Raw genomic sequence first — 25,802 nt, 5'->3', positions numbered from 1 at the left:
CTGCTAAGTTTTTAAACTAACCAATCATGATGCAAGCAACTTTTGACAGGACAGCTTATCACTCAAAAGTACAGCACAACACATTGAAAGGGCCAAGCTTTAAATGACATCAAACTTATATATGTTGAGTTCAGCCAGTTCAAAGTAGAATTAAGCCAGAACTGCCATCAACCAAAAGTTCTGATAAAACTGTGCAGTGTTCTAATAGGACCACATGAATTGTATTGTCCTATTACGCTAACTAGGAATCAAAAGGGATCTTGGATTCAGAATACTGTCTCAGCTTAAATTATACAAATGCACAAAGAGGATGCAGGGACATATTTCTATATCTTTCCACAGAAGGTGCTTGACTTGCTGAGTGTTCTAGCATTTTTTTTAGCTATGAAGGGAAAGAAGATAGTTAAGAACAATGTTGGCCCTTTGAAGAATGAATTGGGAGAAATTGTTATGGGAAACAGGGAAATGCCAACAGAATTTAACGTGTACTTTAGATCTGTCTTCACCAGGGAGGACACAAGCAATCTCCCAGATGTATGGATGGGCCAGGGTCATAAGATATCAGAGGAATTGAGACAGATTGACATTAGGAAAGAAACTGTGATGAGTCGACTGGTAGGACTGAAGGCTAATAAATCCCTGGGTCCAGATGGTCTGCATCCGAGGGTTCTAAAAGAGGTGGCTCAGGAAATTGTGGATGCATTGGCAATCATTTTCCAATGTTCCTTAGATTCAGGATCAGTTCCTGAGGATTGGAGAGTGGCTAATGTTATCCCACTTTTCAAGAAGGGAGGGAAGGAGAAAACAGAATTATCGCCCTGTTAGCCTAACGACAGTCGTGGGGAAGATGCTTGAGTCCATTATTAAGGACAAAATAGTGGCACATCTTGATGGCAGTAATAGAATTAGGCCGAGCCAGCATGGATTTACCAAGGGCAAATCATGCTTGACTAATCTGTTGGAGTTTTTTGAGGGTGTAACAGGGATGTTAGACGAGGGTAAGCCAGTGGATGTTGTGTACCTAGATTTTCAGAAGGCATTCGATAAGGTGCCACATAGGAGATTGGTGAGTAAAATCAGAGCTCATGGCACTGGGGGCAGGGTTTCAACATGGATAGAAAACTGGTTGGCAGATAGAAAGCAAAGGGTAGCAGTGAATGGGTGTTTCTCGGACTGGCTGGAGGTGACTAATGGGGTACCACAGGGCTCTGTATTGGGACCACAGCTCTTTACGGTTTATGTCAACGATTTAGATGAGAGCATTGAAAACTATATCAGCAAGTTTGCTGACGATACTAAACTGGGTGGCAGTGTGACATGCGAAGAGGACATTAGGAGAATACAGGGAGACTTGGATAGGCTGGGTGAGTGGGCAGATACTTGGCAGATGTCATTCAATGTGAATAAATGTGAAGTTATCCACTTTGGAAGCAGGAACAAGAGGGCAGAGTATTGTCTGAACAGTGTAGAGTTAGGTAAGGGAGAAATGCAAAGAGACCTAGGAGTCCTAGTTCATCAGTAAATGAAGGTGAATGAGCAAGTGCAACAGGCAGTGAAGAGGGCAAATGGAATGTTGGCCTTTATTACAAGGGGAATTGAGTACAAGAGCAAGGATGTCCTTTTGCATTTGTCCTGGGCCCTGGTGAGACCACACCTGGAATATTGTGTACAGTTTTGGTCTCCAGGTTTGAGGAAGGGCATTCTGGCAATTGAGGAAGTGCAGCGTAGATTCACTAGGTTGATTCCTGGGATGGCAGGGCTGTCTTACGCAGAGAGATTGGAGAGATTGGGCTTGTACACACTGGAATTGAGGAGATTGAGAGGGGATCTGATTGAAACGTTTAAGATAATTAAAGGATTTGATAGGATTGAGGCAGGAAATATGTTCCAGATGTTGGGAGAGTCCAGTACCAGAGGGCATGGATTGAGAATAAGAGGTCAGTTATTTAAAACAGAGTTGAGGAAGAACTTCTTCTCCCAGAGAGTTGTGGAGGTGTGGAATGCACTGTCTCGGAAGACGGTGGAGGCCAATTCTCTGGATGCTTTCAAGAAGGAGCTAGATAGATATCTGATGGATAGGGGAATCAAGGGATATGGGGACAAGGCAGGGACTGGGTATTGATAGTGAATGATCAACCATGATCTCAGAATGGCGGTGCAGACTCGAGGGGCCGAATGGTCTACTTCTGCACCTATTGTCTATTGTCATTTTCTTTTTTTATTAGTTTAATATTTGTAAAGGAAAGACTGAGAACTCATATCCTGAAATCTTTCTCACACTATCTTTCTGGACATGTGTTCAAAAGAATTTCAGTCCAGTATTGGGGTAAAGCAAATGAAGAAGCATTTTTTGTGTGAATATTCACCTGTCCATCCACTATGACCTTCGCTCTCACAACAGCTTTCACAATTACTAAACACAAAATATATTCTCATCAAAATTAATAATACATTTTACAAAAAAATTACTTCCTCCTGAAATATAAAAATGCAAATGAAATTTTTAACAAATACATCATATTAATATACAATTATAAATATACAACCTGAGTTTTAATTCTTCAGTTTGAAATAAATTAGGCTAAGCTACAAGTTTAACTAAGCTGCTGAGTTTCCATGGAACAACTACAAAACAGCTACATTATTACTGATGGACTATGTTAAGAGCCAATGGTATTCCAGGAAAGTTACTAACATGGTTAGAGCAATGGCTGTTTGGTAGGAGGCAGCGTCTATAGAGAAGCGCTGTCGACATTTTGGGTCGACGTCGACAGCGCTTCTCTCTGTAAATGCTGCCTGGCCTGCTGTGTTCCACCAGCATTTTGTGTGTGCTGCTTGAATTTCCAGCATCTGCAGATTTCCTTGTGTTTGCCTTTTAACTGACTACGGGGTTCGTGGTTAACGGAGAAATGGCGGAAGAGGCCAGCGTAGCGGGGAAACTCGGAGTTATGAAGGCGGCTATAAATAATGGCTGCTATAAACTGCAGGAAAACAGTTTTCATTAAGGCTTGATGGAATTAATGGCAGCGATACAAGCTATGAGGAAGGAGATAAATGATTGTGCTGAACGTGTATCACAGGTCGAAAGGTGAATATCTAACGCTTAGAATAATGTAGCAAAATTGAAGACTAAAATACATACACTGGAATCAAAAAAATAAGACTTTGGAGGATAAACTATTGGATTTGGAAATGAGGTCCCGACGGAACAAACTGAGCCTGGTAGGCCTGCCGGAGGGTGCTGAGGGACGAGATACATGTTCTTTTTTAGAGAAGTTACTGGAGGTATTGGAGATTAAAACTCTGCGGTCCTCAATCGATATTGAACAGGCACACCGAATTGGACCGATGAGGGAGAACAATGCGCCACTGAGAACACTAATAATGAAGTTCCTCAACTACAAGGACAAGCTGGCACTTTACTACTTCACGGGCTAGAAAAAGACATTCGGTACAAGGACCAGCAAGTAAGATTCTACTCGGACCTAGCCACGGGAATACACCAATTGAGGAAGCAATTTGACCCAGCCCGCCAGGATCTACGTAGCTTGAGGATCCGACATGGAGTGGTTTACCCTGCAAAACTGTTAGTGACACATAAACAACGCTTTCAAAACCCCAACCGAGGCGGAAGAGTTTAAGAAGATCCGGAAAGACGCCGACGGAAGCTAAATAAAAACGGTAGAATATTTGAATAATGTAAGATAAAACAATGTACTAAACACATGACTGTTACAAAATCTTCTTAATCAGTGTTTTGGACTCTGCTACAATGTTTGGCTGATATGGCCAATATATTAAGCACAAAAATGTTCACGCAGGCAGACGCGCATGTAAAAGCATACACATATTGAAATACTAAAAGTTGAAGTATAAAATATGTTCTTTAAGGATATGTTGTATTTTACATGTGGGGCAAAAATAGTTAAACAGTTAAGAGCTCCTGACTTAGAGGTGTTGCAGATGAGTTAATTTGCGTTATAATAAGGATAGCAGCAGTGATTGATTGGTTTGAGTAAAGATAAGTGATCCTCATTAAGTGTGGAACTCATCAGCAATAACGGGATTCGGAATGTTTTTTGGGGGTTCCCACTAAAGTGGGAGGGGAGGAATTGTTTGTGTTCCGTGTGTTGGATGTGGGTTCAAGCATTTAGGTTTGTTAGGCTTCTCTTTAAATGTATTCCTATATTGCAAGGTAATCTAGTTTTTGTTGGAAATGTCTCAAGGTGTAAATCTTTGTTTCTTGGAACTGCAGAGCTCTGCAGCAGCTTAGAAAAATTAAACAAGTCATGAACAGAGATAAACGATGCGAATTCCAAAGTTATATTTCTGCAGGAAACTCGTCTTAGATGAGGACTGTATAAAAATTAAAAGGAGGTGGCAGGGTAGCGTATACACAGCATCATTCTTATCTAGAGCTAGAGGAGTTATGATTCTTATTCATAAAACAGTCCCATTCCAAGTGAAAAATCTAATTAAAGATAGAAAGGGAAGATATTTAATAACCCAAGGTTCTCTACTAACTGAAAACTTAAACTTAGTAAACTTGTATGACCCCAATATAGAGGACCCTAGTTTTTTTTTGAAGACCTGTTTCTTAATTAATCAACATTTGCAGGGCAATACATAATAGCAGGAGATTTTAACTGCACATTGAACCCCAGTATGGATAGGGCCACAGGGATAGATCAAACATAACAGGTGTAGAACAGTTATTCATCACTATATCAAAGAATTAAATCTGATAGATATATGGAGAGAATTGAAACCAAATATCAAAACCTACTCTTGTTACTCTAGTGCATTCCAGATGTATTCTCGAATAGATTATTTCTTAATTTCCTCAGGATTACGGACCAAAATTCAGAACTGCTACTATGACAATATTGTGATCTCAGATCATGCACCATGTTGCCCAGAATACATAGATAAAAAGCTGACAAAAGATCCTTCTAGATGGCACTTTCAACACAAATGGTTACAAGATGAAGAATTTGTAAAATATTTAGGGAAACAGATGAGTTCTTTGAAATTAATACTACACAAACATCTGCATGTACAATGTGGGAGGCATTTAAAGCTTTTCTTAGAGGGCATATTGTCAGTTATACAGGCTCAAAATACAGATCCTCAGGGATCTGTATTGGGTCCAATGTTGTTTGTCATATACATTAATGATCTGGATGATGGAGTCGTAAATTGGATTAGTAAGTATGCAGATGATACTAAGGTAGGTGGTGTTGTGGATAACAAAGTAGGTTTTCAAAGCTTGTAGACAGATTTAGGCCAGTTAGAAGAGTGGGGTGAATGATGACAGATGGAGTTTAATACTGATAAATGTGAGGTGCTACATTTTGGTAGGAATAATCCAAATAGGACATGCATCGTAAATGGTAGGGTGTTGAAGAATGCAGTAGAACAGAGTGATCTAGGAATAATGGTGCATAGTTCCCTGAAGGTGGAATCTCATGTGGATAGGGTGGTGAAGAAAGATTTTGGTATGCTGGCCTTTATAAATCAGAGCATTGAGTATAGGAGTAGGGATGTAATGTTAAAATTGTACAAGGCCAAATTTGGAGTATTGTGTACAGTTCTGGTCACCGAATTATAGGAAAAATATCAACAAAATAGAGAGAATACAGAAAATTTACCAGAATGTTACCTGGGTTTCAGCACCCAAGTTACAGGGAAAGGTTGAACAAGTTAGGTCTTTATTCTTTGGAGCGTAGAAGGTTGAGGGGGGACTTGATAGAGGTATTTAAAATTATGAGGGGGATAGATAGAGTTGACGTGGATAGGCTTTTTCCATTGAGAGTAGGGGAGATTCAAACAAGAGGACATGAGTTGAGTTAGGGGGCAAACATTTAAGGGTAGCACAAGGGGGAATTTCTTTACTCAGAGTGGTAGCTGTGTGGAATGAGCTTCCAGTAGAAGTGGTAGAGGCAGGTTCGGTATTGTCATTTAAAGTAAAATTGGATAGGTATATGGACAGGAAAGGAATGGAGGGTTATGGGCTGTGTGCGGGTCAGTGGGACTCGATGAGAGTAAGCGTTCGGCACGGACTAGAAGGGCCACGATGGACTGTTTCCCTGCTGTAATTGTTATATGGTTATAAAATCAAAAAAGGTGCCTGAGGAGAGAGTACAATTAGAACACAAAATAAGGACTCTTCAGGTAAAAGTCTTAAACAGAAACCCACAATTGGAAAAAGAATTACTAGTTTTGAAAGCTGAATATGAGAAGATGTCTGTATTTAGGGCTGCTTCTAGTTGTCTTAGACTAAAGCAATCATTTTATGAACAGGGCGACAAATCAGGCAAATTATTAGCATGGCAGATAAAACAATTAGAAACTAAGACATCAATTACAATCATCATATTCAATGGGCACGAAGTTGTGGATCCCACAGAAATTAATGATGCCTTTAGAGGCTACTAAGTAGAATTATATAATACAAAAAAGAAATCAATTTGCAAACCCTAAATAGGTTTTTGGATGAGCTACCTATACCACATAATCTCAAAGGAAGATCTGGAATTAGATATCAACAAAGAAGAAGTTGGGCATGCCATTGATAATTTGAAATCAGGAAAAATTGGCCTTCCAACTGATCTGTATATAAAAAAAAATTCAAGAATAAATTGCTAACTCCACTTTTGGAAATGTTTCTAGAGGCATTTCAGAATGGTAGTCTTCCACCCTCTATGAATAATGATTTCCTTACTGCCAAAACCATGTAAGCCTCCAAACAGGTGTGAGAACATGAGACCCATTAGTTTGTTAAATTCTGATCTTAAGATAATCTGTAAACTTTTAGCAAAACATTTACAAAACTTACTGCCTAATATCAGAGATCAAAATGGATTTATAATGAAAAGCAATGTTTCCATAATGTTATCCACAATAACAAAGAAGCATCAGATACAGCACTTCTATCATTGGATGCCAAAAAGGCCTTTGATAGGGTTGAATGGCCTTATCTTTTCAAAGTCTTAGAAAGATTTGGGTGTGGCAATAACTTCATAAATTGGGTTCAGGTAATATACAAAAATTCTACAGCAGAAATCTTAACAAATAGAAACATTTCAAAACCAATAACAATCAGTAAAGGTGACCGACAAGGTTGTCCACTCTCGCCCTTATTATTTACAATGGCAATTGAACCTCTAGCAATACATTCACACCTGCAGTTCTGTAGAATAACAAGCTGATGATATAATTTTATTTATATCCAATTTAAATAAATCAATCCCAACCTTGCTACAGCTAATTAAATCATTTGGTGAGATTTCAGGATACAAAGTGAATAATACTAAATCCTCTATATTACTGTTCAACGCTAATGAAAGAAGGGATCCAATTTCGGAGGTAATCCAATTTAATGTTGTACAACAGTTTTAGTATTTGGGAGTAGAGATTCTGCCTAGGTTAGAACATATTGTTAATGCTAATTATGACCCATGATGATACTTATTAATAAGTCAGTTGAAAGATGGGTGGCTCTACCAATATCTACAATTGGGAGAATCAACATTCTAAAAATGAATATACTACCAAAGCTACTTTATCTATTCCAAAATATTCCTTTGCCACTATCCTTAGACCTGTTCTCAAAAATCAGAAAGATATTTCTGAGATTTATATGGAGAGCAAGACTGTTTATCTTTATTGTATTTGCCATTTGATTGAGGGGGGTCTTAAATGCCTAAACGTCATGTGGTATTATTGGGCTGTATAGCTGAGAACTATTATGTTCTAGTTTTCAACAAATGATTTTTCTCATTGGATAGAAATGGAATCTCATGGTCTAAAATTACCTCTTTTATACATATACTCAGATACAATTTAAAAAAATTACAGAAGCAAACTAAAAATCCAATTGTAAAGCACATATGTATGATGTAAAACAATATTTAAAGGAACCATATGTATTATCACAATATAGTCCAATATGGGGCAATCAGTTCTTTGTACCAGGAAGAGCAGATGCAACATTTAAAGAATGGAAATTCAAGGGACTTCAAATGATTCAAAACCTTTATTTAGCAGACTCAGGCATTATGATGTCTTTTGAAGAGCTGAGGTGTACCTTTAACCTCAATAGTAAACATTTCTACAAAGCTTAAGAAGTTTTGTTAAGGTAAACCAAAACAACACTTACCAGACCCCAACATTCACACTAGGAAAAAATTATGATAAAGGACAGTTTGAGAAAGGGTATCATTTTGGAATTTTATAATTTGCTGGTATCTTGCCCGTTTGAAAATTCACAATACAAATTGAAAACTTGGGAGGAAAATTTGCAGCTTAAAATTTTGGATGAAGAGTGGAAAACAGCTTGTACCAATGCTCATACTAAGTCAATAAACGCTCACCTTAAATTGATACAGTACAAATGGTTAATGTGGACATATGTCACACCAGTGAAATTAAACCGATACAACAAAAATGGATGTGCACAAAATGTACAGAAGTTTAAAGGTACATTGTTTCATTGTATGTGGCAATGTAGAGAGACTGGAGCATTCTGGGAAGAGGTATGAGCTATAATAGAGAAAATTATTTCAAAACAAGTTTCACTGGATCCTAAACTCTTCCTGTTGGGTTTGTACCTAGAGAAACATAATTACAGTAAAAATGAACAAGCATTTATAGATATCAGCTTACTTCATGCTAAAAAATGTATTGCACAGTTATGGAAAAGTACTCGTAGACCAAGCACTACTCAATGGATAAGGCAGATGTTATCAAGTCTCCCATCGGAAAGGATAACCTATATATTAAGGTCTAAACGGCAGATATTTGAGAATACATGGAGACCCTTCATTAACTACGTCAAGGATTTGGACTTATCAGAAGATTAAAAGAGTATTAGACAATACTCTTTGTTTACAATACTGTAGACAACGCAGCTTCCAAAATTTGTAGAATATTTATTGATTTTTGAATTGTATTATAAATACCTGTTAAATTTTACACATTTTTTATATATAGATTACCACTTGTTGAAGTAGAAGCATTTGTGTATTTTTGTGTGTTTTGTGTTAATATAGCAACTTGTGTATTTTCTGAATAATATAAGGAAATATAGGAAGGTAAAAGCTGTCTTTCGTGGTATTAAAATGCAAATAAACATATTGTGGCAAAAAAGAAATCAATGTGCAGACTATTTTCTAAATGGGGAGAAAATCCAAAAACCTGAGATACAAAGGGACTTGGGAGTCCTTGTGCAGGACACCCTGAAGTTTAACTTGCAGGGGTGAGGAAGGCAAAAGCATTCATTTCAAGAGGCCTAGAATACAAGAGCAAGGATGCGATGCTGAGGCTTTATAAGGCACTGGTGAGGTCTTGGGCTCCTCCTCTACAAAAATATGTGCTGGCATTGGAGTGGATTCAGAGGGGGTTCACAAGGATGATTCTAGGAATGAAAGGGTTATCATATAAGGAATGTTTGATAGCTTTGTGTTGGTGCTTGCTGGAATTTTGAAGGATGGGGGGTTATCTCATTGAAATCTTTTGAAGGTTGAAAAGGCCTACAGAGTAGATGTGGAAAGGATGTTTCCCATGGTGGGGGAGTCTAGGTCAAGAGGGTGCAGCCTCGGGGAGAGTGGCATCCATTTAAAACAGATGCTGAGAAATTTCTTCAGCCAAAGGGTGGTGAATTTGTGGAATTTGTTGCCACATGCAGCTTTGGAGGCCAGGTTGTTGGGTGTATTTGAGGCAGAGCTTGATAGATTCTTGATTGGACACGGCCTTGGAGGTTATGGGGAAAAGGCCGAGGAATGGGACTAAGGAAAGGAAATAAAGGATCAGCCATGAATGAATGGTGGGCCAAATGGCTTAATTCTGCTCCTATGTCTTATGGCCTAATGGACTATTCCAATATCTCTCACTCACCTGAGTGACTCCAGTTGTAAAGAGCTCTAAATAACTTAAACAATGAAAAATTGTTTATTGAAATATTTGAAAAGTGAGTGGAGCTGTCAGAAAATTCTGAAGGGAAAATTTGTAGACATCACAGACAGTTGCAAGAAAAATAAGGTTGTGGTATTGTTGACTATATTCCACATATTCAATGGAACACCCAAGGGAATAGAATAGATGGGATAGGGTTTGTCAAATGTGTTCAGTAGTTTCCTTACTCAATCTACAGAGGGCTGAAATTGAGAGTGTAATACTGGACCTTTTAGGGAATGAGTCGGGACCAGTGACAGAAGTTTGTGTAGGGGAACAGTTTGGATCTAGTAGGTATAATTCTATTAATTGCAGGATAATTACAGAGAAGGATAGTTCTGATCGGATTGAGATAATAAATTAGATGGCATCAGAAAGGATCTGGCAGCCCAGAAAGGACTGGGATTGGACATTACCTGACAAAGGGATGCTCAGTAAGTGTGAGGCCTTTAAAGGTGATGTATTGAAATATTGAGAGAACAGAGTTTATCTGTTCCTGTGAGAATAATAGGCAATGCTAACAGGTTTAGGAAATACTGGTTTTCATGATATATATTGAGGCCCTAGCTGAGAAGAAGGAAGTGCACAGCAGGTATACACAGCAAGGAGTAAATGAGGCTCTTGAGTAAAAAAGTACAAGAGAACAAGAGAAGACTAAAAGAAGGCAAGAGGTTGTGAAGAAGAATCCATGGGATTCTATAGATATATTAAGATCAAGAGACAAAATCAGTCCACTTGATGATCAGAGCGGTTAACAATGCACAGAGCCAAAAGAGATGGGGGAGATCTTGAATTGTTTTTTGACATCTGGATTTACTTAGGAGATGGACACAGAATCTGTATAAGTGAGTTAAGATGGATATCAGGGCAATATATGGTGATGTATCTACTTTGATAATACATTTACTGTACCTTTGGCATATTGGCCTCATAAAAACAACATATTGAGTACAGGAGTTGGGATGTAATGTTGAAATTGTATAAGATGTTGGTGAGGTCAGATTTGGAATATTTTGTGCAGTTCTCGTCACCTAACGACAGGAAATATATCAATAAGAGTGTTAGATGTAGACTACACCTTCTTGTGCTACTTGGACACGTCTTCAGTAATGAACCAGGGGGTCATAGGATGTTTTGGGTCTTTAAACATCAGACATCCTTGCCCCTGGGTGATCAGCCCCTGACTTGTGTCCAAGTGGCAAACTAATCCACTGAATCCCCCCTCCGGATTCACAGCCACCGCAAGGCCTTTTCAGCAGCCTCCAGAATGTTCTTGGTGGCTCTTCTGCACTGCAGTCCTTTAACTCCAAGGAGTTTGAGTCCGCTGTAATGAATGGCCAGCAAAGCCCCAACACCCAATTTTGACTGGCTCACAGCGAGCTCTCCAGCCATTACTCCAGCATTCTGCAACAAATTCTGTGTATTTAACCCTCTTGTTCTTGTTGACCTCTTCAATCTGGTCTTCCCAGGGGACAGTAAGTTCCATCAACACCACTTGCTTTGGAAACTCCAATGTTAACACCATGTCTGAGCAGAGCGGAGTAGCTGTGATGATCTCTGGGAACTTGAGCTGCCTCCATAGGTCAACTTGGATCTGCCAGTCTCGTGCAGTGGCAAGAAGCCCTCATGAGGAGCTAGGCCGATTTTGAGCCTTCTCCCCGGCTCTAATAAAGATGATGGACTGTTTGGAATTGCTGTGCTGATTGCATCCGCCACTGACCTTGTGACTTGGTCATGGTGCCAACAGTATCACCCTTCCCCCAATGACTCCGGGGAGCACTGAGGATATGCTCCAAAGTGCCCCTCTTCTGGCACAGTTGGCATGGTGGAGTGTTTGCAATGCCCCAGCTGTGCAGGTTGGCCAGGCTTGGGAGAACGTCATAGACTAATTGAAAGAGAAACTTGATGCGAAATGGTTCTACTCTCCAGAGCTCTGTCCAGGTGAACTTGGAAGGTTCCGCATGCTCCCGTCTAGTCCAGGCACCCTGTTTGTACGACCATCTTGCTGTATTGTTCCTCCTGCATTTCTGCTTGTATCTCGTCCTGAACCAGTTGGTGCTTCTCCTTTCCATGGATTTTGTCATAGCATGGTTTGAGAAAACAGCCCAGTCTCTCCCGCCCCACTGCCCACCAAACCGCTGTGCCACAGCTGTGCCTCCGCACTGTCGACACCTTCCTGTGCCTGCCACTTCCTACGCGGATTCCTGCCAAAGTGACTTTAACATCAGAGGAGTCTCGGTACATCATAACCTCCCTGGCTCGAGTGACTTGGAATTCCTCTGATAGGCCGCAGATGGGGAGCTGCAGTTTGGTGGAATGCCCATACAGGGCAATGCTGCTTAAGGTCCAGGGGAGCCCCAACCACCTCCGGAGAAACTGACTGATGGTCTTCTCTAGAGCCTCCACTGTTGACATTAGCAACATTTGTGTATTAAATGCATGCCTGTGTATCCTTAAAATGTTAATAGTGATTGATAATTGATATACATTGTGCCACCCAACTCTCCCACTCATCATCTACCACTGGGTGAAATAATACAGAGAAAATTTTACAAGGATTTGGCTGGGACTTGAGGATCCAAGTTATATGGAAAAGTTGAATAGCTTAGGACTTTATTCCCTGGAGCACAGGAGAATGAGGAGAGATTTGATAGAGGTTATTCAGAGCTGATATGTATCCATGTAAATCATGAATAGGTCTTCTATGGTTAAAGAAAGGGAATCAGGCATGCATAAGGAGTAAACAGGAGATTCTGCAGATGCTGGAAATCTCAAGGAACACATGCAAAATGCTGGAGGAACTGACCAGGTCAGGCAGCATCTATGATTGTGAATAAATGGCTGAGATTCTTCATCAGACAAAGGAATTTGATTTTTACCTTTATTAGTGGTGAAAAATACATTTGTATATTAAATGAATGCCTGTGTATCCTTATAATGTTAATGGTTATTGATAATTAATATACATGGTGCCACCCAACTCTCCCACCCACCATCCACTACTCCAATGCCACATGCAGAAGCTAAGTGGAATTAATTGCATGCTATTAACTATAAGCTAACGATAGTTTCAATTTAACAGGTAACATTCTGAATTTGTTTGACACATCTTGACCTTTCTTCAGAAGCAGCTGAATGATCAACATTATCTGAAGATTCAATGCTTTTTTTGGGAGTTCACTGGTGTAGAAACAGAGCCTGCACCAATTCCAGGATCTTGTTGGATTTTAATGCAGCAAGGGTCTTCCATGGTTGTTTGGTATCCAAAGTTTTGAACTGAATATTGCTAAAAATGCAAATCATAAAACTTATTTCAATTATTCCAGGATATAAATATAGCAACTGTAAACATTAGGAGTAATGCATATTAATACATTTTTCAGCCATGAAGATTTTGTGACCTTTATCAGCTGGGCAGTAATCAGTCAGGATATAGAAATATGCCTATAAAGGCATATAGAATGAATATGTCTTCATTCTAAGGCAACCCAATACATTAACTTCCTGGCAGCAAACACCAATTTAAGCAAACTTCTAGATGTTGAAATAAGCATAGATAGACTGATACAGTACCACCTTAGCATAAAGGATCATCTGATCCTAGGTTGCACAAGCAGAGTAAAATACTACTCAGAATCAAACAATTATGGGCCTGTAAGTTTGAAGTCAGTGGTGGGTAAATTAATGGAAAGTATTCTTAGAGATGGTATATATAATTATCTGGATAGACAGGGTCTGATTAGGAACAGTCAACATGGATTTGTGGGAGGAAGGTCATGTTTGACAAATCTTATTGAATTTTTTGAAGAGGTTACGAGGAAAGTTGACGAAGGTACAGCAGTGGATGTTGTCTATATGGACTTCAGTAAGGCCTTTGACAAGGTTCCGCATGGAAGGTTAGTTAGGAAGGTTCAATCGTTAGGTATTAATATTGAAGTAGTAAAATGGATTCAACAGTGGCTGGATGGGAGATGCCAGAGTAGTGGTGGATAACTGTTTGTCAGGTTGGAGGCCAGTGGTGTGCCTCAGGGATCTGTACTGGGTCTAATGTTTGCCATTATACATTAATGATCTGGAAGATGGGGTGGTAAATTGGATTAGTAAGTATGCAGATGATACTAAGGTAGCTGGTGTTGTGGATAATGAAGCAGGTTTCAAAGTTTGCAGAGAGATTTAGGCCAGTTAGAAGAGTGGGCTGAACGATGGCAGATGGAGTTTAATGCTGATAAGTGTGAGGTGCTACATTTTGGTAGGAATAATCCAAATAGGACATACATGGTAAATGGTAGGGCATTGAAGAATGCAGTAGAACAGTGATCTAGGAATAATGGTGCATAGTTCCCTGAAGGTGGAATCTCATGTGAAAAGGCTGGTGAAGAAAGCTTTTGGTATGCTGGCCTTTATAAATCAGAGCATTGAGTATAGGAGTAGGGATGTAATGTTAAAATTGTACAAGGCATTGGTAAGGCCAAATTTGGAGTATTGTGTACAGTTCTGGTCACCGAATGATGGGAAAGATGTCAGCAAAATAGAGTACAGAAAAGATTTACTAGAATGTTACCTGGGTTTCTGCACCTAAGTTACAGGGAAAGGTTGAACAAGTTTATTCCTTGGAGCGTAGAAGGTTGAGGGGGGACTTGATAGAGGTATTTAAAATTATGAGGGGGATAGATAGAGTTGACGTGATAGGCTTTTTCCATTGTGAGTAGGGGAGATTCAAAAAAGAAGACATGAGTTGAGAGTTGGGGGAATTTCTTTACTCAGTCAGTGGTAGCTGTGTGGAATGAGCTTCCAGTAGAAGTGGTTGAGGTAGGTTTGGTATTGTCATTTAAAGTAAAATTGGATAGGTATATGGACAGGAAAGGAATGGAGGGTTATGGACTGTGTGGGTCAGTGGGACTAGGTGAGAGTAAGCATCTGGCATGGACTAGAAGGGCCGAGATGGCCTGTTTCCATGCTGTAATTGTTATATGGTTATAGCTGAGATGGGACTCTTGTTCAGTATGGGCCAAAGGGCCTACTTTTGCACTCTTGGATAACATGGAGTTAAGATTGCTTGATTCTGGGTAGTATTTTACTGCTTTTGTAACTCTGCTTGGGATTTTAATATCCCAAAAATAACTTTTTGGCAGGAGTACAATGAGATACATGATGGATAAATATAGAGAAAAAAGCTGAATTACTATAAGTAGATATACTTCTGTTAAATAGTTAAGTTTAAAAAGTAGTGCAAATAAAAATCTCCACTTTGGTCTTTGAGGGCCTCTGTTATCTCCCAAGTTTTTTCTTTTCCCTTTAGTTACTTTCTTCAGTGCTCCTTGATTGCCCCCCTCAATTACTTACTCTGCCTTGGGGTTGCCCTCTCCAAACTGATTCTGGAAATTTTCTTGGGCAGAGTTCACAAGATCCAGCCCATTTAGACCCTTAATACTCTTGGTGGCCTGGCCAACACAAGGGAAACTAAAATCTCCTACTAATGCAAACCTATCATTCTTACAAGTAATTTCTCTACATATCTTAAGTTCCTGCTGATTATTGTGGGGATATATATAACAGGCTTACTGCATCCCTTTGTTTCTAAGTTTTATCCACTGGATGATTTGGCTCTGCTGTCATGGACTTTATCTGGAAATGCACAGAGGACTGAGTCTCACAAGACGATCCAGGTATTCCCTAACCAGAAGCCTTGGATGAATTGAGGTCCAGTCCCTTTTGAAGGCTAGAGCTGCGCCTTTTAGGTCTGGAGATACCAGTTGCTACATGGAATCCATGCGTGAACTCCGGAAAGCCATTAAGGGCACCAAGAGGCAATATGGAGGCCCAGGCTAACCAGAGGGATGCCAGTAGACTATGGCAGGGTCTAAATGAGATCACTGGGCGCAAAGAAAAGGCTGGGAATATCAATAACTGTAGCGCTTCTCTTCCTGATGAACTTAAAGTATTTTACGCAAGATTCAAACAGAAGAGGAGCATCCTGCCCCCTCCAGATGAACCGGACCTGGTGGCATCAAGATTCATCGTCACCGAGGAAGACGTTAGAAGAGCCTTCCTGAAGATAAATCCAAGGAAGGTGATGGGACCAGATGGCGTCCCGGGACGGGTTCACCGGGCCTGTGCAAGCGAGCTAGCTGGAGTGTTTGCTGACATCTTCAACTTCTCCCTGCTTCAGTCTAAATCTCTCGTGTTTTAAGAAGGCAACAATAATCCTGGTGCCAAAGAAAAGCAAGGTGGCATGCCTGAATGACTACCGACCTATGGCTCTAACTTCAACTGCTATGAAGTGCTTAGAATGATCGGTTATGGCACACATCAACCATAGCCTACCGGTCAACCTCGATGCTTAGCAATTTGCATACCAGAGCAACAGGTCAACGGCAGATGTCATCTCTCTGACACTACATTCCTCCTTAGAACACCTGGAGAATAAAGACGCATATGTAAGGCTCATTTTCATGGACTACAGCTCTGCCTTTAATACCATCATTCCAAATAAACTGATTCCTAAGCTCCGGAACCTGGGTCTTAGCACTCAGATCTGCAGCTGGATCTTCAACTTCCTCACAGACGGGACCCAGGCTGTAAAGATAGGGGACAAGCTCTCCTCTACAATCACTCTGAGCACCGGTGCCCCACAAGGCTATGTACTCAGCCCCCTGCTGTACTCACTGTACACCCATGATTGTGTAGCCAAGTTTCCATTGACCTCAATATACAAGTTTTCTGATGACACCTCAATTATAGGCCGCATCTTGGGTAATGATGAGTCTGAATACAGAGAGGAAATTAAGAACCTGGTGGCATGGTGCGAAGACAATAACCTATCCCTCAATGTCAGCAAGATGAAGTAATTGGTTGTTGACTTCAGAAGTAGTAGCGGACCGCACAACCCCATCTACATCGGTGGTGCGCAGGTGGAACAGGTCAAAAGCTTTAAGTTCCTCGGGGTGAATATCACAGATGACCTGACTTGGTCTAACCAAGTAGAGTCCACTGCCAAGAAGGTCCACCAGCGCCTTTGCTTCCTGAGAAAGCTGAAGAAATTTGGCCTGTCCCCTAAAACCCTCACTAATTTTTATAGGTGCACCATAAAAAGCATTCTTCTAGGATGCATCACAACCTGGTATGGAAGTTGCCCTGTCCAAGACCGGAAGAAGCTGCAGAAGATCATGAACGTAGCCCAGCACATCACACAAACTAATCTTCCATCCTTGGACTCACTTTACACCACACGCTGTTGGAACAGTGCTGCCAGGATAATCAAGGATAAGTCGCACCCAGCCAGCACACTTTTTGTCCCACTTCCCTCTGGGAGAAGGTACAGGAGCATGAAGATATATACTACCAGATTTGGGAACAGATTCTTTCCAACGGTGATAAGACTGCTGAACAGATCCTGACTCAGATCTGGGCCATACCTTCCAAATATCCGGACCTGACTTGCACTACCTTACTTAGCCTTTTCTATTTTCTAATTATGATTTATAATTTAAATTCTTATTATATTTACTTCGATTTGTACTTCAGAGAGCACGAAGTGCAGAAACAAATATCACTGATTGTACGCTCTAGTATCAATTGGTTGGTGACAATAAAGTATACCTCCCTTACAGCTCTGTCATGCCTGTAGCACCTGTATCCTTGAATACTGAGCTGCCAGTCCTGCCCTTCTGTCAACATTGCAAACGCCAGAGGGCATAGGTACAAAATTAAGGGAAGGAAGTTTAGGAGAGACATAAGGGATAAGTTTTTTTTTACACAGAGCGTTGTGAGTGCCTGGAATTACTTGCCAGGGATGGTGGTGGAGGCTAAAACATTAGGGGTATTTAAGAGCAAACACAAAGAAATCTGCAGTTGCTGGAAATTCAAACAACACACAAAATGCTGGTGGAACACAGCAGGCCAGGCAGCATCTATAAGGAGAAGCACTGTTCTATTTGTGACTCACCAGCACATGACATCGAGAGTAACGTTGAAGATCACTGTCCTAAGCTCCTGTTCCTTACCTAATTACCTATAGTCATCCTGTTGGACCTCATCCCTTTGGTTTCTGTACAAACATGTACAATGACTAATGGCTATTCAACCTTTTCCTTGAGAGTATTTTGCAGCCACTCAGAAATACTTTTGATCCTGGCACCCAGGAGGCAATATACCAACCTGGTGTCTCTTTGGCTGCTACAGAAACACGTGTCTACCCCCCCCCCCCCCACTATTGAGTGTCTATCACTAGTAATATTACTCTATTTGTCTATACCCTTTGCCTCAGAGTTTGTCACAGTGTCAGAGAGATCATCCCACCTAAAAATATCCAAAGAGGTATAGTTATTAATGACAGAAATGGCCACTCCCTCCATTGTCTGCCTACTCCCCTTAATTCTACTGGTGGTCAACCATCTATCTAAAGCCTGGGACTCAAGTGTGACCTCCTCAATAGAAGTCTCAGGTACAGTGTTCTCATCATCAAGGATAATCTCAAGCACTTTCAACTCCAGCTCCAGGTTCCCTGACTCAGTTTGCCAGATGCTGTGGATGAATACACTTTGCATTAATGTGGTCATCAGGGAGACTGAGATTCCTAGCCTTTCCACATCTTGCTGGAGAAGGTATGGAATGGCATCAAATCAGTAGAAATATGTGGCATAGGATTGGAACAGGTTGAATGCTTGTGGGTTGAGTTAAGAAACTGCAAAGGTAAAAGATCCCTGATGAGTTATATACAGGCCTCCCACCAGAAGCTATTGGATGACAGATTACAACAGGAAATAGGAAAGCCACGTCAGAAGGGCAATGCTATGATAGTCGTGGGAGATTTCAACATTCAGTTGATTGGGAAAATCAGGTTGGTAGTGGATCTCAAGACAGTGAATCTGTTGAATGCCTACAGGATGGCTTTTTAGAACAGTTTGTCGTTGAGACTACCAGGGGATCAACTATACTAGATTGGGTGTTATGTAATGAACTGAAGGTGATTAGGGAGCTTAAGGTAAAAGAACCCTTAGGAGGCAGTGATCACAATATGATTGAGTTCAACTTGAAATTTGATAGGAAGAAAATAAGGTCTGACATATCGGTATCCAGTGGAGTAAAGGAAATTACAGTGGTATGAGAGAGGAGTTGGCGAAAGTAAATTGGAAGGAAATGCTGGCAGGGATGACAGCAGTGGTGCAATGGAGTGCGTTTATGGGAAAAATGAGGAAGGTGCAGAACAGGAGCTGGAAAATGCATGTAAAAAGGGTAATGACACAATGTAATGGTGGACTTCAATATGCAAGGGGATTGTGAAAAACAGATTTGTGTCAGATCGCCAGAGATAGAATTTGTTGTATGCCTGCGAGATGGCTTTTTAGGGAAGCTTATAACCCAGATCTTATTAGGGAGCTTAATGTGAAGGAAGCCTCAGGATCATAATATGACTGAATTCATATTGCAATTTGAGAATTAGAAACATAAGACACATGTATCAGTATCGCAATGGAATAAAGGGCATTACAGAGGCATGAGAGAAGAGCTTGCCCATGTGGATTGGAGCAGGATACTAGTGGGGATGATGGTAGAACAGAGGTCGCTGAAGTTTCTGGAAATAGTTCACAAGACACAGGATAGATATGTCCCACAGAAGTTGTTCTCAAATGGCAAGGGTAGGCAACTGTGGCTGACAAAGGAAGTTAAGGACTGAATAAAAGCCAAGGAAAGGGCATATAAGGTAGCAAAAGTGAGTGGGAAGTTGGATGATTGGGAAGCTTTTAAAATCCAACAAAAGACAACTAATAAAGCTATAAGAAGGGAAAAGATGAAATATGAAGGCAAACTATTCTATACTATAAAACAGGATACTAAAATTTCTTTCAGTTATATAAAGTGTAAAGGGAGGTGAAAGTTGAGATTGGACCACTGGAAAATGATGCTGGTGAGATAGTAATGGGGGACAAAGAAATGGCAGATGAACTTAATGGGTACTTTGCATCAGTTTTCACTGTGGAAGACTCCAGCAGTGTACCAGAGGTCTGTGAGTGTCAGGGAGCAGGATGAGTGTCATTGCTATTACAAAGGAAAATGTGTCAGGCAAACTGAAAGGAGTTAAGGTGGATAAGTCACCTGGACCAGACAGACTACATCCCAGAGTCCCGAGAGAGGTTACTGAAGAGATAACCGATGCATTGGTCATGATCTTTCAAGAATTGCTTGATACTGGCATGGTCCTGGAGGACTGGAAAATTGCAAATGTCACTCCACTTGTTAAGAAGGATGGAAAGCAAAGAAAGGAGATTATAGGCCAATTAGCCTAACCTTAGTGGTTAGGAAAGTGTTGAAGTCTATTATTAAGGATGAGGTTTTGAGGTACTTGGAGACTAATGATAAGTGAAAGTCAGCGTGGTTTCTGTAAAGGGACATCTTGCCTGAGAAATCTATTAGAGTTCTTTGAGAAGTAACAAACAGGGTTGACAAAGATGTCATTTGCTTGGATTTTCAGAAGGCATTTGATAAGGTGCCGTGAGTCTGCTTACTAAGATAAAATCCTATGGCGTTACAGTAAAGATATTGACATGGACCAGAGGAATGACTGACAGGCAGGAAGCAGCGAGTGGGAATAAAGGGAGGCCTTTTCTGGTTGTGTGTCAGTTAATAGTGGTGTTCTTCAAGGGACAGTATTGGGACCACTACTTTTCACATTGTTTGTCAATGATTTGGATAATTGAATTGATGACTTTGTGGCAAAGTTTGCAGATTATATGAAGATAGTTGGAGGGGTAGGTAATGCTGAGGAAGCAATGCAATTGCAGCAGAACTTGGACAAATTGGAAGAATGGGAAAAAGGTAGCAGATGGAATAGAGTGTTGGGGAATGTATGATAATGTGTTTTGGTAAAAGGAACAATAGTGCGGATTATTATCTAAATGGGGAATATGTTCAAACGTCAGAGGTGTAAAGGGACTTGGGAGTCCTCGTGCAAGACTCGCAGAAGGTTAATTTACAAGTTGAGTCCGTGGTAAAGAAGGCAAATGCAATGTAGGAGTTTATTTCAAGGGGAATAGAATATAAAAACAAGGTGATAATGTTGAATTATTTAAGATACTAGTCAGACTGAATTTAGAATATTGTCAACAGTTTTGGGCCCCTTATCTCAGAAAGGATGTGTTGTCATTGCAGAGAGTCCAGAGGAGGTTTACTGTCCAGTTGTGCTGAACCATTTAAATTGCCTCATCCTATCAACCTGCACCTGGACCAGAGTTCTCCATAACCCTCCCATCCATGTACCTATCCAAACTTCTCTTCAATGTTGAAATCATCCCTACAATCTCTGCAGTGAATACTAAAGCAAAGTATTCATTAAGTACCTCTGCTATCTCCTCCACTTCCATACACTGTCACACTTGATTGGTCCTATTCTCTCACATCCTATCCTCTTGCTCTTCACATACTTGTAGAATGCCTTGGGTTTTCCTTAATCCTTTCTGCCAAGGCCTTCTCATGGCCCCTTCTGGCTCTCCTAATTTCATTCTTAAGCTCCTTCCTGCTAGCCTTTTAATCTTCTAGATCTTTATCATCATCTAGTTTTTTGAAACTTTCGTAAGCTCCTCTTTTCTTCTTGACTAGATTTACAACAGCTGTTGTACACCATGGTTCCTGTACCCTACCATCCTTTCCCGGTCTCATTGGAACGTATCTACGCAGAACCCCATGCAAATATCCCCTGAACATTTGCCACATTTCTTCCGTACGTTTCCCTGAGAACATCTGTTTCCTGTTTATGCTTCCAAGTTCCTGCCTGATAGCCTCATATTTCCCATTATTCCAATTGAATACTTTTCTAACTTGTCTGTCTATATCTCTCTAATGCTATGGTAAAGGAGATAGAATTATGATCACTATCTCCAAAATGCTCTCCCGCTGAGAGATCTGACACCTGACCAGGTTCATTTCCCAATGTCAGATCAAGTACAGCCTCTCCTCTTGTAGGCTTATCTACATATTGTGTCAAGAAACCTTCCTGAATGTACCTAACAAACTCCCATCTAAACCCCTCACTCTAGGGAGATGCCAATCGATATTTGGGAAATTAAAATTTCCCACCACAACAACCCTGTTATTATTAGACCTTTGCAGAATCTGTCACCCTATCTGCTCCTCAATGTCCCTGTTACTATTGGGTGGTCTATATAAAAAAAACTCAGTAATTGACCCCTTCCTATTCCTAACTTCTACCCACAGAGCCTCCGTAGACAATCCCTCCATGACTTCCTCCTTTTCTGCAGCTGTGATACTATCACTGATCGACAGTGCCACACCCCCATCTCTTTTGCCTCCCTCTCTGTCCTTTCTGAAATATCTAAAACCTGGCACATGAAGTAGCCATTCCTGCCCCTGCACCTTCCAAGTCTCTGTAATGGCCACAACATCATAGCTCCAAGTGCTGATCCACGCTCTAAGCTCATCTGCTTTATTCATAATACTTCTCACATTAAATAGACACATCCCAAACCATCGGTCTGAGTGCATCCCTTCTCTATCACCAGCCTATCCTCGGTTTTGTACTGTCTCCAAGCTTTCTCTATTTGTGAGCCAACCACCTCTTGCTCCATCTCTCCATCCTCACCCCCCAGCAATTCTAGTTCAAACTCTCCCCAATAGCCTTTGCAAACCTCCCCGCCAGGATATTGGTCCCCTCAGATTCAAGTGCAACCCATCCTTTTTGTACAGGTCACACCTTCCCCAGAAGTCCCACTATTCCAGAAATCTAAATCCCTGCCCCTTGCTCCAGTCCCTCAGCCATGCATTTATCCTCCACCTCATTCTATTCCTATACTCACTGTCATGTGGCACAGGCAGTGATCCCGAGATCACTACCTTTGCGGTCCTGGTCATCAACTTTCCTAACTCCCTGTAGTCTGCTTTCAGGACGTCCTCCCTTTTGCTACCTATGTCATTGGGACCAATATGTACCACAACCTCTGGCTGTTCTCCCTCCCATTTCAAGATATCATCGACGTGATCAGAAGCATCCCGGACCCTGGCACCTGGGAGGCAAACTACCATCCATGCTTCTTTCCTGCGTCCACAGAATCACCTGTCTGACCCCCTAACAATAGAGTCCCCTATCACTGCTGCCATCCTCTTCCTTTCCCTACCCTTCTGAGCCACAGGGCTGGACTCTGTGCAAGAGGCACAATCACTGTTGCTTCTCCCAGGTAGACCATCTCCCCCAACAGAACTCGAACAGGAGTACTTATTGTTAAGTGGGACAGCCACTGGGGTACTCTCTAGCACCTGCCTCTGGCCCTTCCCTCTCCTGACTGTTATCCACTATCTGTCTCCCGAGGCCCCGGAGTGGCTACCTGCCTCTCTTCCCCTAACACAGTCTCTCAGGAGCTGCAGGTTGATGTACCTGGTGCAGATGTGGCCAACTGGGAGGCTGGGAGTCTCCCAACCTCCCATATCTGACACTGAGCACAGAAAACTGGCTTCACACACATACTTTCTGTCTGTATTCTAAAAAGATAACCTACCTCACCTTGGCCCATACACGCCATAGCCCCGTTGAGCCAAAGCCTTCCTACTCTGTCTCCCTCTACTCTAATGCCTGTTCTGTAAAGCTGTCTTCTTTTTAAACTGTTCTCACTGGCTGACATTCATGCGCTTGCGCAGTCACACCCCATTCAAACTGCTGAAGAAATAACCATCACCTTTTGAACTCTTCTTGCTTTTAAACTCTTCTGTTCCCACTGGTCAGTTTTTTTTCTAAAGTGTTCTTTTGCATTTCATGTACTTCATTTGTTCCTACCTGGCTAAACCTGCAATGCAGCTCATTATTTTCCTTAACCAAGGCCTCAATATCTCTTGCCTTTTATTCTGACAGGTACATACAAGCTTTGTACTCTCAAAGTTTCACTTTTGAAGATCTCCCACTTACCAAGTACACCCTTGCCAGAAAGCAGCCAATTCACGCTTGCCAGATCCTTTCTGATGCCATCACAATTGGCTTTTCTCCAAGTTATAATCTCAACCTGAGGACCAGACCTATTCTTTTCCATAATTACCTTGAAACTAGTGGCATTATGGTCACTGGATGCAAAGTGTTCCCCTACACAAACTTCTGTCACCTGCCCTGTCTCATTCTCTAATAGAAGATCAAGTATCAAGGTACTGATTAAGGAAAGCTTTCTGAACACATTTTACAAACTCTATCCCATCTCGTCCTTTTATAGTATGAGCTGTGATCTATTGTCATAGCCTTCTGTTTCTTGCAACAGTCTCTCTTAAATACTGTGGACTGTTGGGTGTTCTGAAATATAGCCCCATTGGTGCGATCTGAAATATAGCCTCATTCGTGTGGTTTGAAATATGGCCCCATTCATGTGGTCATACCTTTCTTATTCCTCCATTCCACCCATAAAACCTCACTAGATGACTTCTCCAGTCTACCCTGATTGAACATTGCCGTGACTTTTTCCCTGACTAGTATCACCACCCCTTACCCTTTAAATCCTCCCTCTCTATCACACCTAAAACAGCAGAACCCCAGAATATTGAGCTGCCAGTCCTACCCCTCCTACAATCAAATCTCACTAATGGCTACAATGTCATAATTCCAGGTGTTGATTACTCTGAGCTCATCTGCCTTTCCTATGATACTTCTTGCAAATGGAATATATACAGCTCCAGACATTAGTTACAGTGTTCAACCTTTTGATTGCTGACTTTGTCTGAGGTATTAACATCTGTCTCCACAACCTCTCCACTAACTGCTCTGGCAATCTGGTTCCCATCCCTCTGCAACTCTAGTTTAAACCCCACCGTGCAGTACTAGCAAACCTCCCCTCTAAGATATTAGTCCACCTCAGATTAGGTGCAAACCGTCTCTTCTGTACAGGTTCCACTTTCCCTGGGAGAGAGCCCAATGATCCATAAGTCTAATGTCCTATCTCCTACACCAACTCTTTAGCTGTGTTTTAAACTGTATGATCTTTTAAATGTAACTAGCCTCAATAGCATATGGATGGGTAGCAATCCTGAGATCACAATCTACTGTCTTTTAAGGTAGCATCTAACTCCTTGTGTGGAGATTTCTATCCATTGTTGGGTGGAGCTACAATGGCTCTCGACAGTGACTTCTTCAAGCTCATCTGTGGAAACAGCTTAATTTCTACCTTTAATGAATTTCTTTTCCTTTTCAACGTAGATGGGGAGCTGCACTCAAGGTTTGGTTCCTTGTGGCGATGGGACCTGCTTCCAGCATTCACCAACCAGCTATTTTTCAGTATCCCGAACGTGGCCTAGAAGATGAGGCTTTCAAGCCCTGGGGATGAGCTGATTCTATACCAGTGCCACCGTATGAAGCATTGCAGGAGATAACAGAACATAAGCAACAGAGGATCAGCTGTTGGGGGCTCTGTACTCAAATGGTACTCTCCCTTCTCTTTTTCTCGTTGTGGGAGAGAGCTTGTGGCCGATTCTCGAATTGAAGAATTCAGAAAAAGAGTGACACGGCAGACTTCAATAGCAAATCAGCAAGTTGTTTGTTTTCGTTGAACTCGCTTCCCTTGATAAAAGTGGTGCACTTTTGATTGGTCAATTGGCCAGTTCCTGCTCCTATTTCTTTTTTTCATATATATCTCCCTAGCAATAAATGATAACATTCCATTAAATTTCCTCATTTTATGTAGTAACTGTGCTGTAGGCTTTTGTGAATCATGCACTCTATAACTTTGGTTCTGCAATCTCTAACCTATTAGATAATATCTTTTTAAAATTGGTACCCATATTACACTCCATTTACCAGATATTAACTCATCCAACTAAACTATCTCTACCACTCTGTAGCTTCCTTTTGTTCATTTTCCTACCTATCA

At 41.1% G+C, this 25,802-nt stretch overlaps 1 protein-coding gene across 2 annotated transcripts in view; it reads right to left on the bottom strand.

Annotated features, from left to right (window-relative positions):
• Positions 1 to 12,850: 12,850 nt before the first annotated feature.
• The window catches only part of LOC132391503 (nectin-1-like), an 85,037-nt gene continuing 72,085 nt past the window's right edge, over positions 12,851 to 25,802 (bottom strand). For both annotated transcript variants that reach the window (XM_059964782.1, XM_059964781.1), the window contains exon 8: positions 12,851 to 13,240. In XM_059964782.1, the coding sequence (XP_059820765.1) occupies positions 13,112 to 13,240 (129 nt within the window). In that variant the 3' untranslated portion in view covers positions 12,851 to 13,111. The remainder of the gene's footprint in view (positions 13,241 to 25,802) is intronic.

The sequence above is a fragment of the Hypanus sabinus genome, chromosome 3, assembly GCF_030144855.1.
Source record: "Hypanus sabinus isolate sHypSab1 chromosome 3, sHypSab1.hap1, whole genome shotgun sequence".
In the NCBI taxonomy this organism is placed as follows: domain Eukaryota; kingdom Metazoa; phylum Chordata; class Chondrichthyes; order Myliobatiformes; family Dasyatidae; genus Hypanus; species Hypanus sabinus.
The sequence above is the reverse complement of the archived record's forward strand: the minus strand, read 5'-3'. Positions and strand labels throughout refer to the sequence as shown.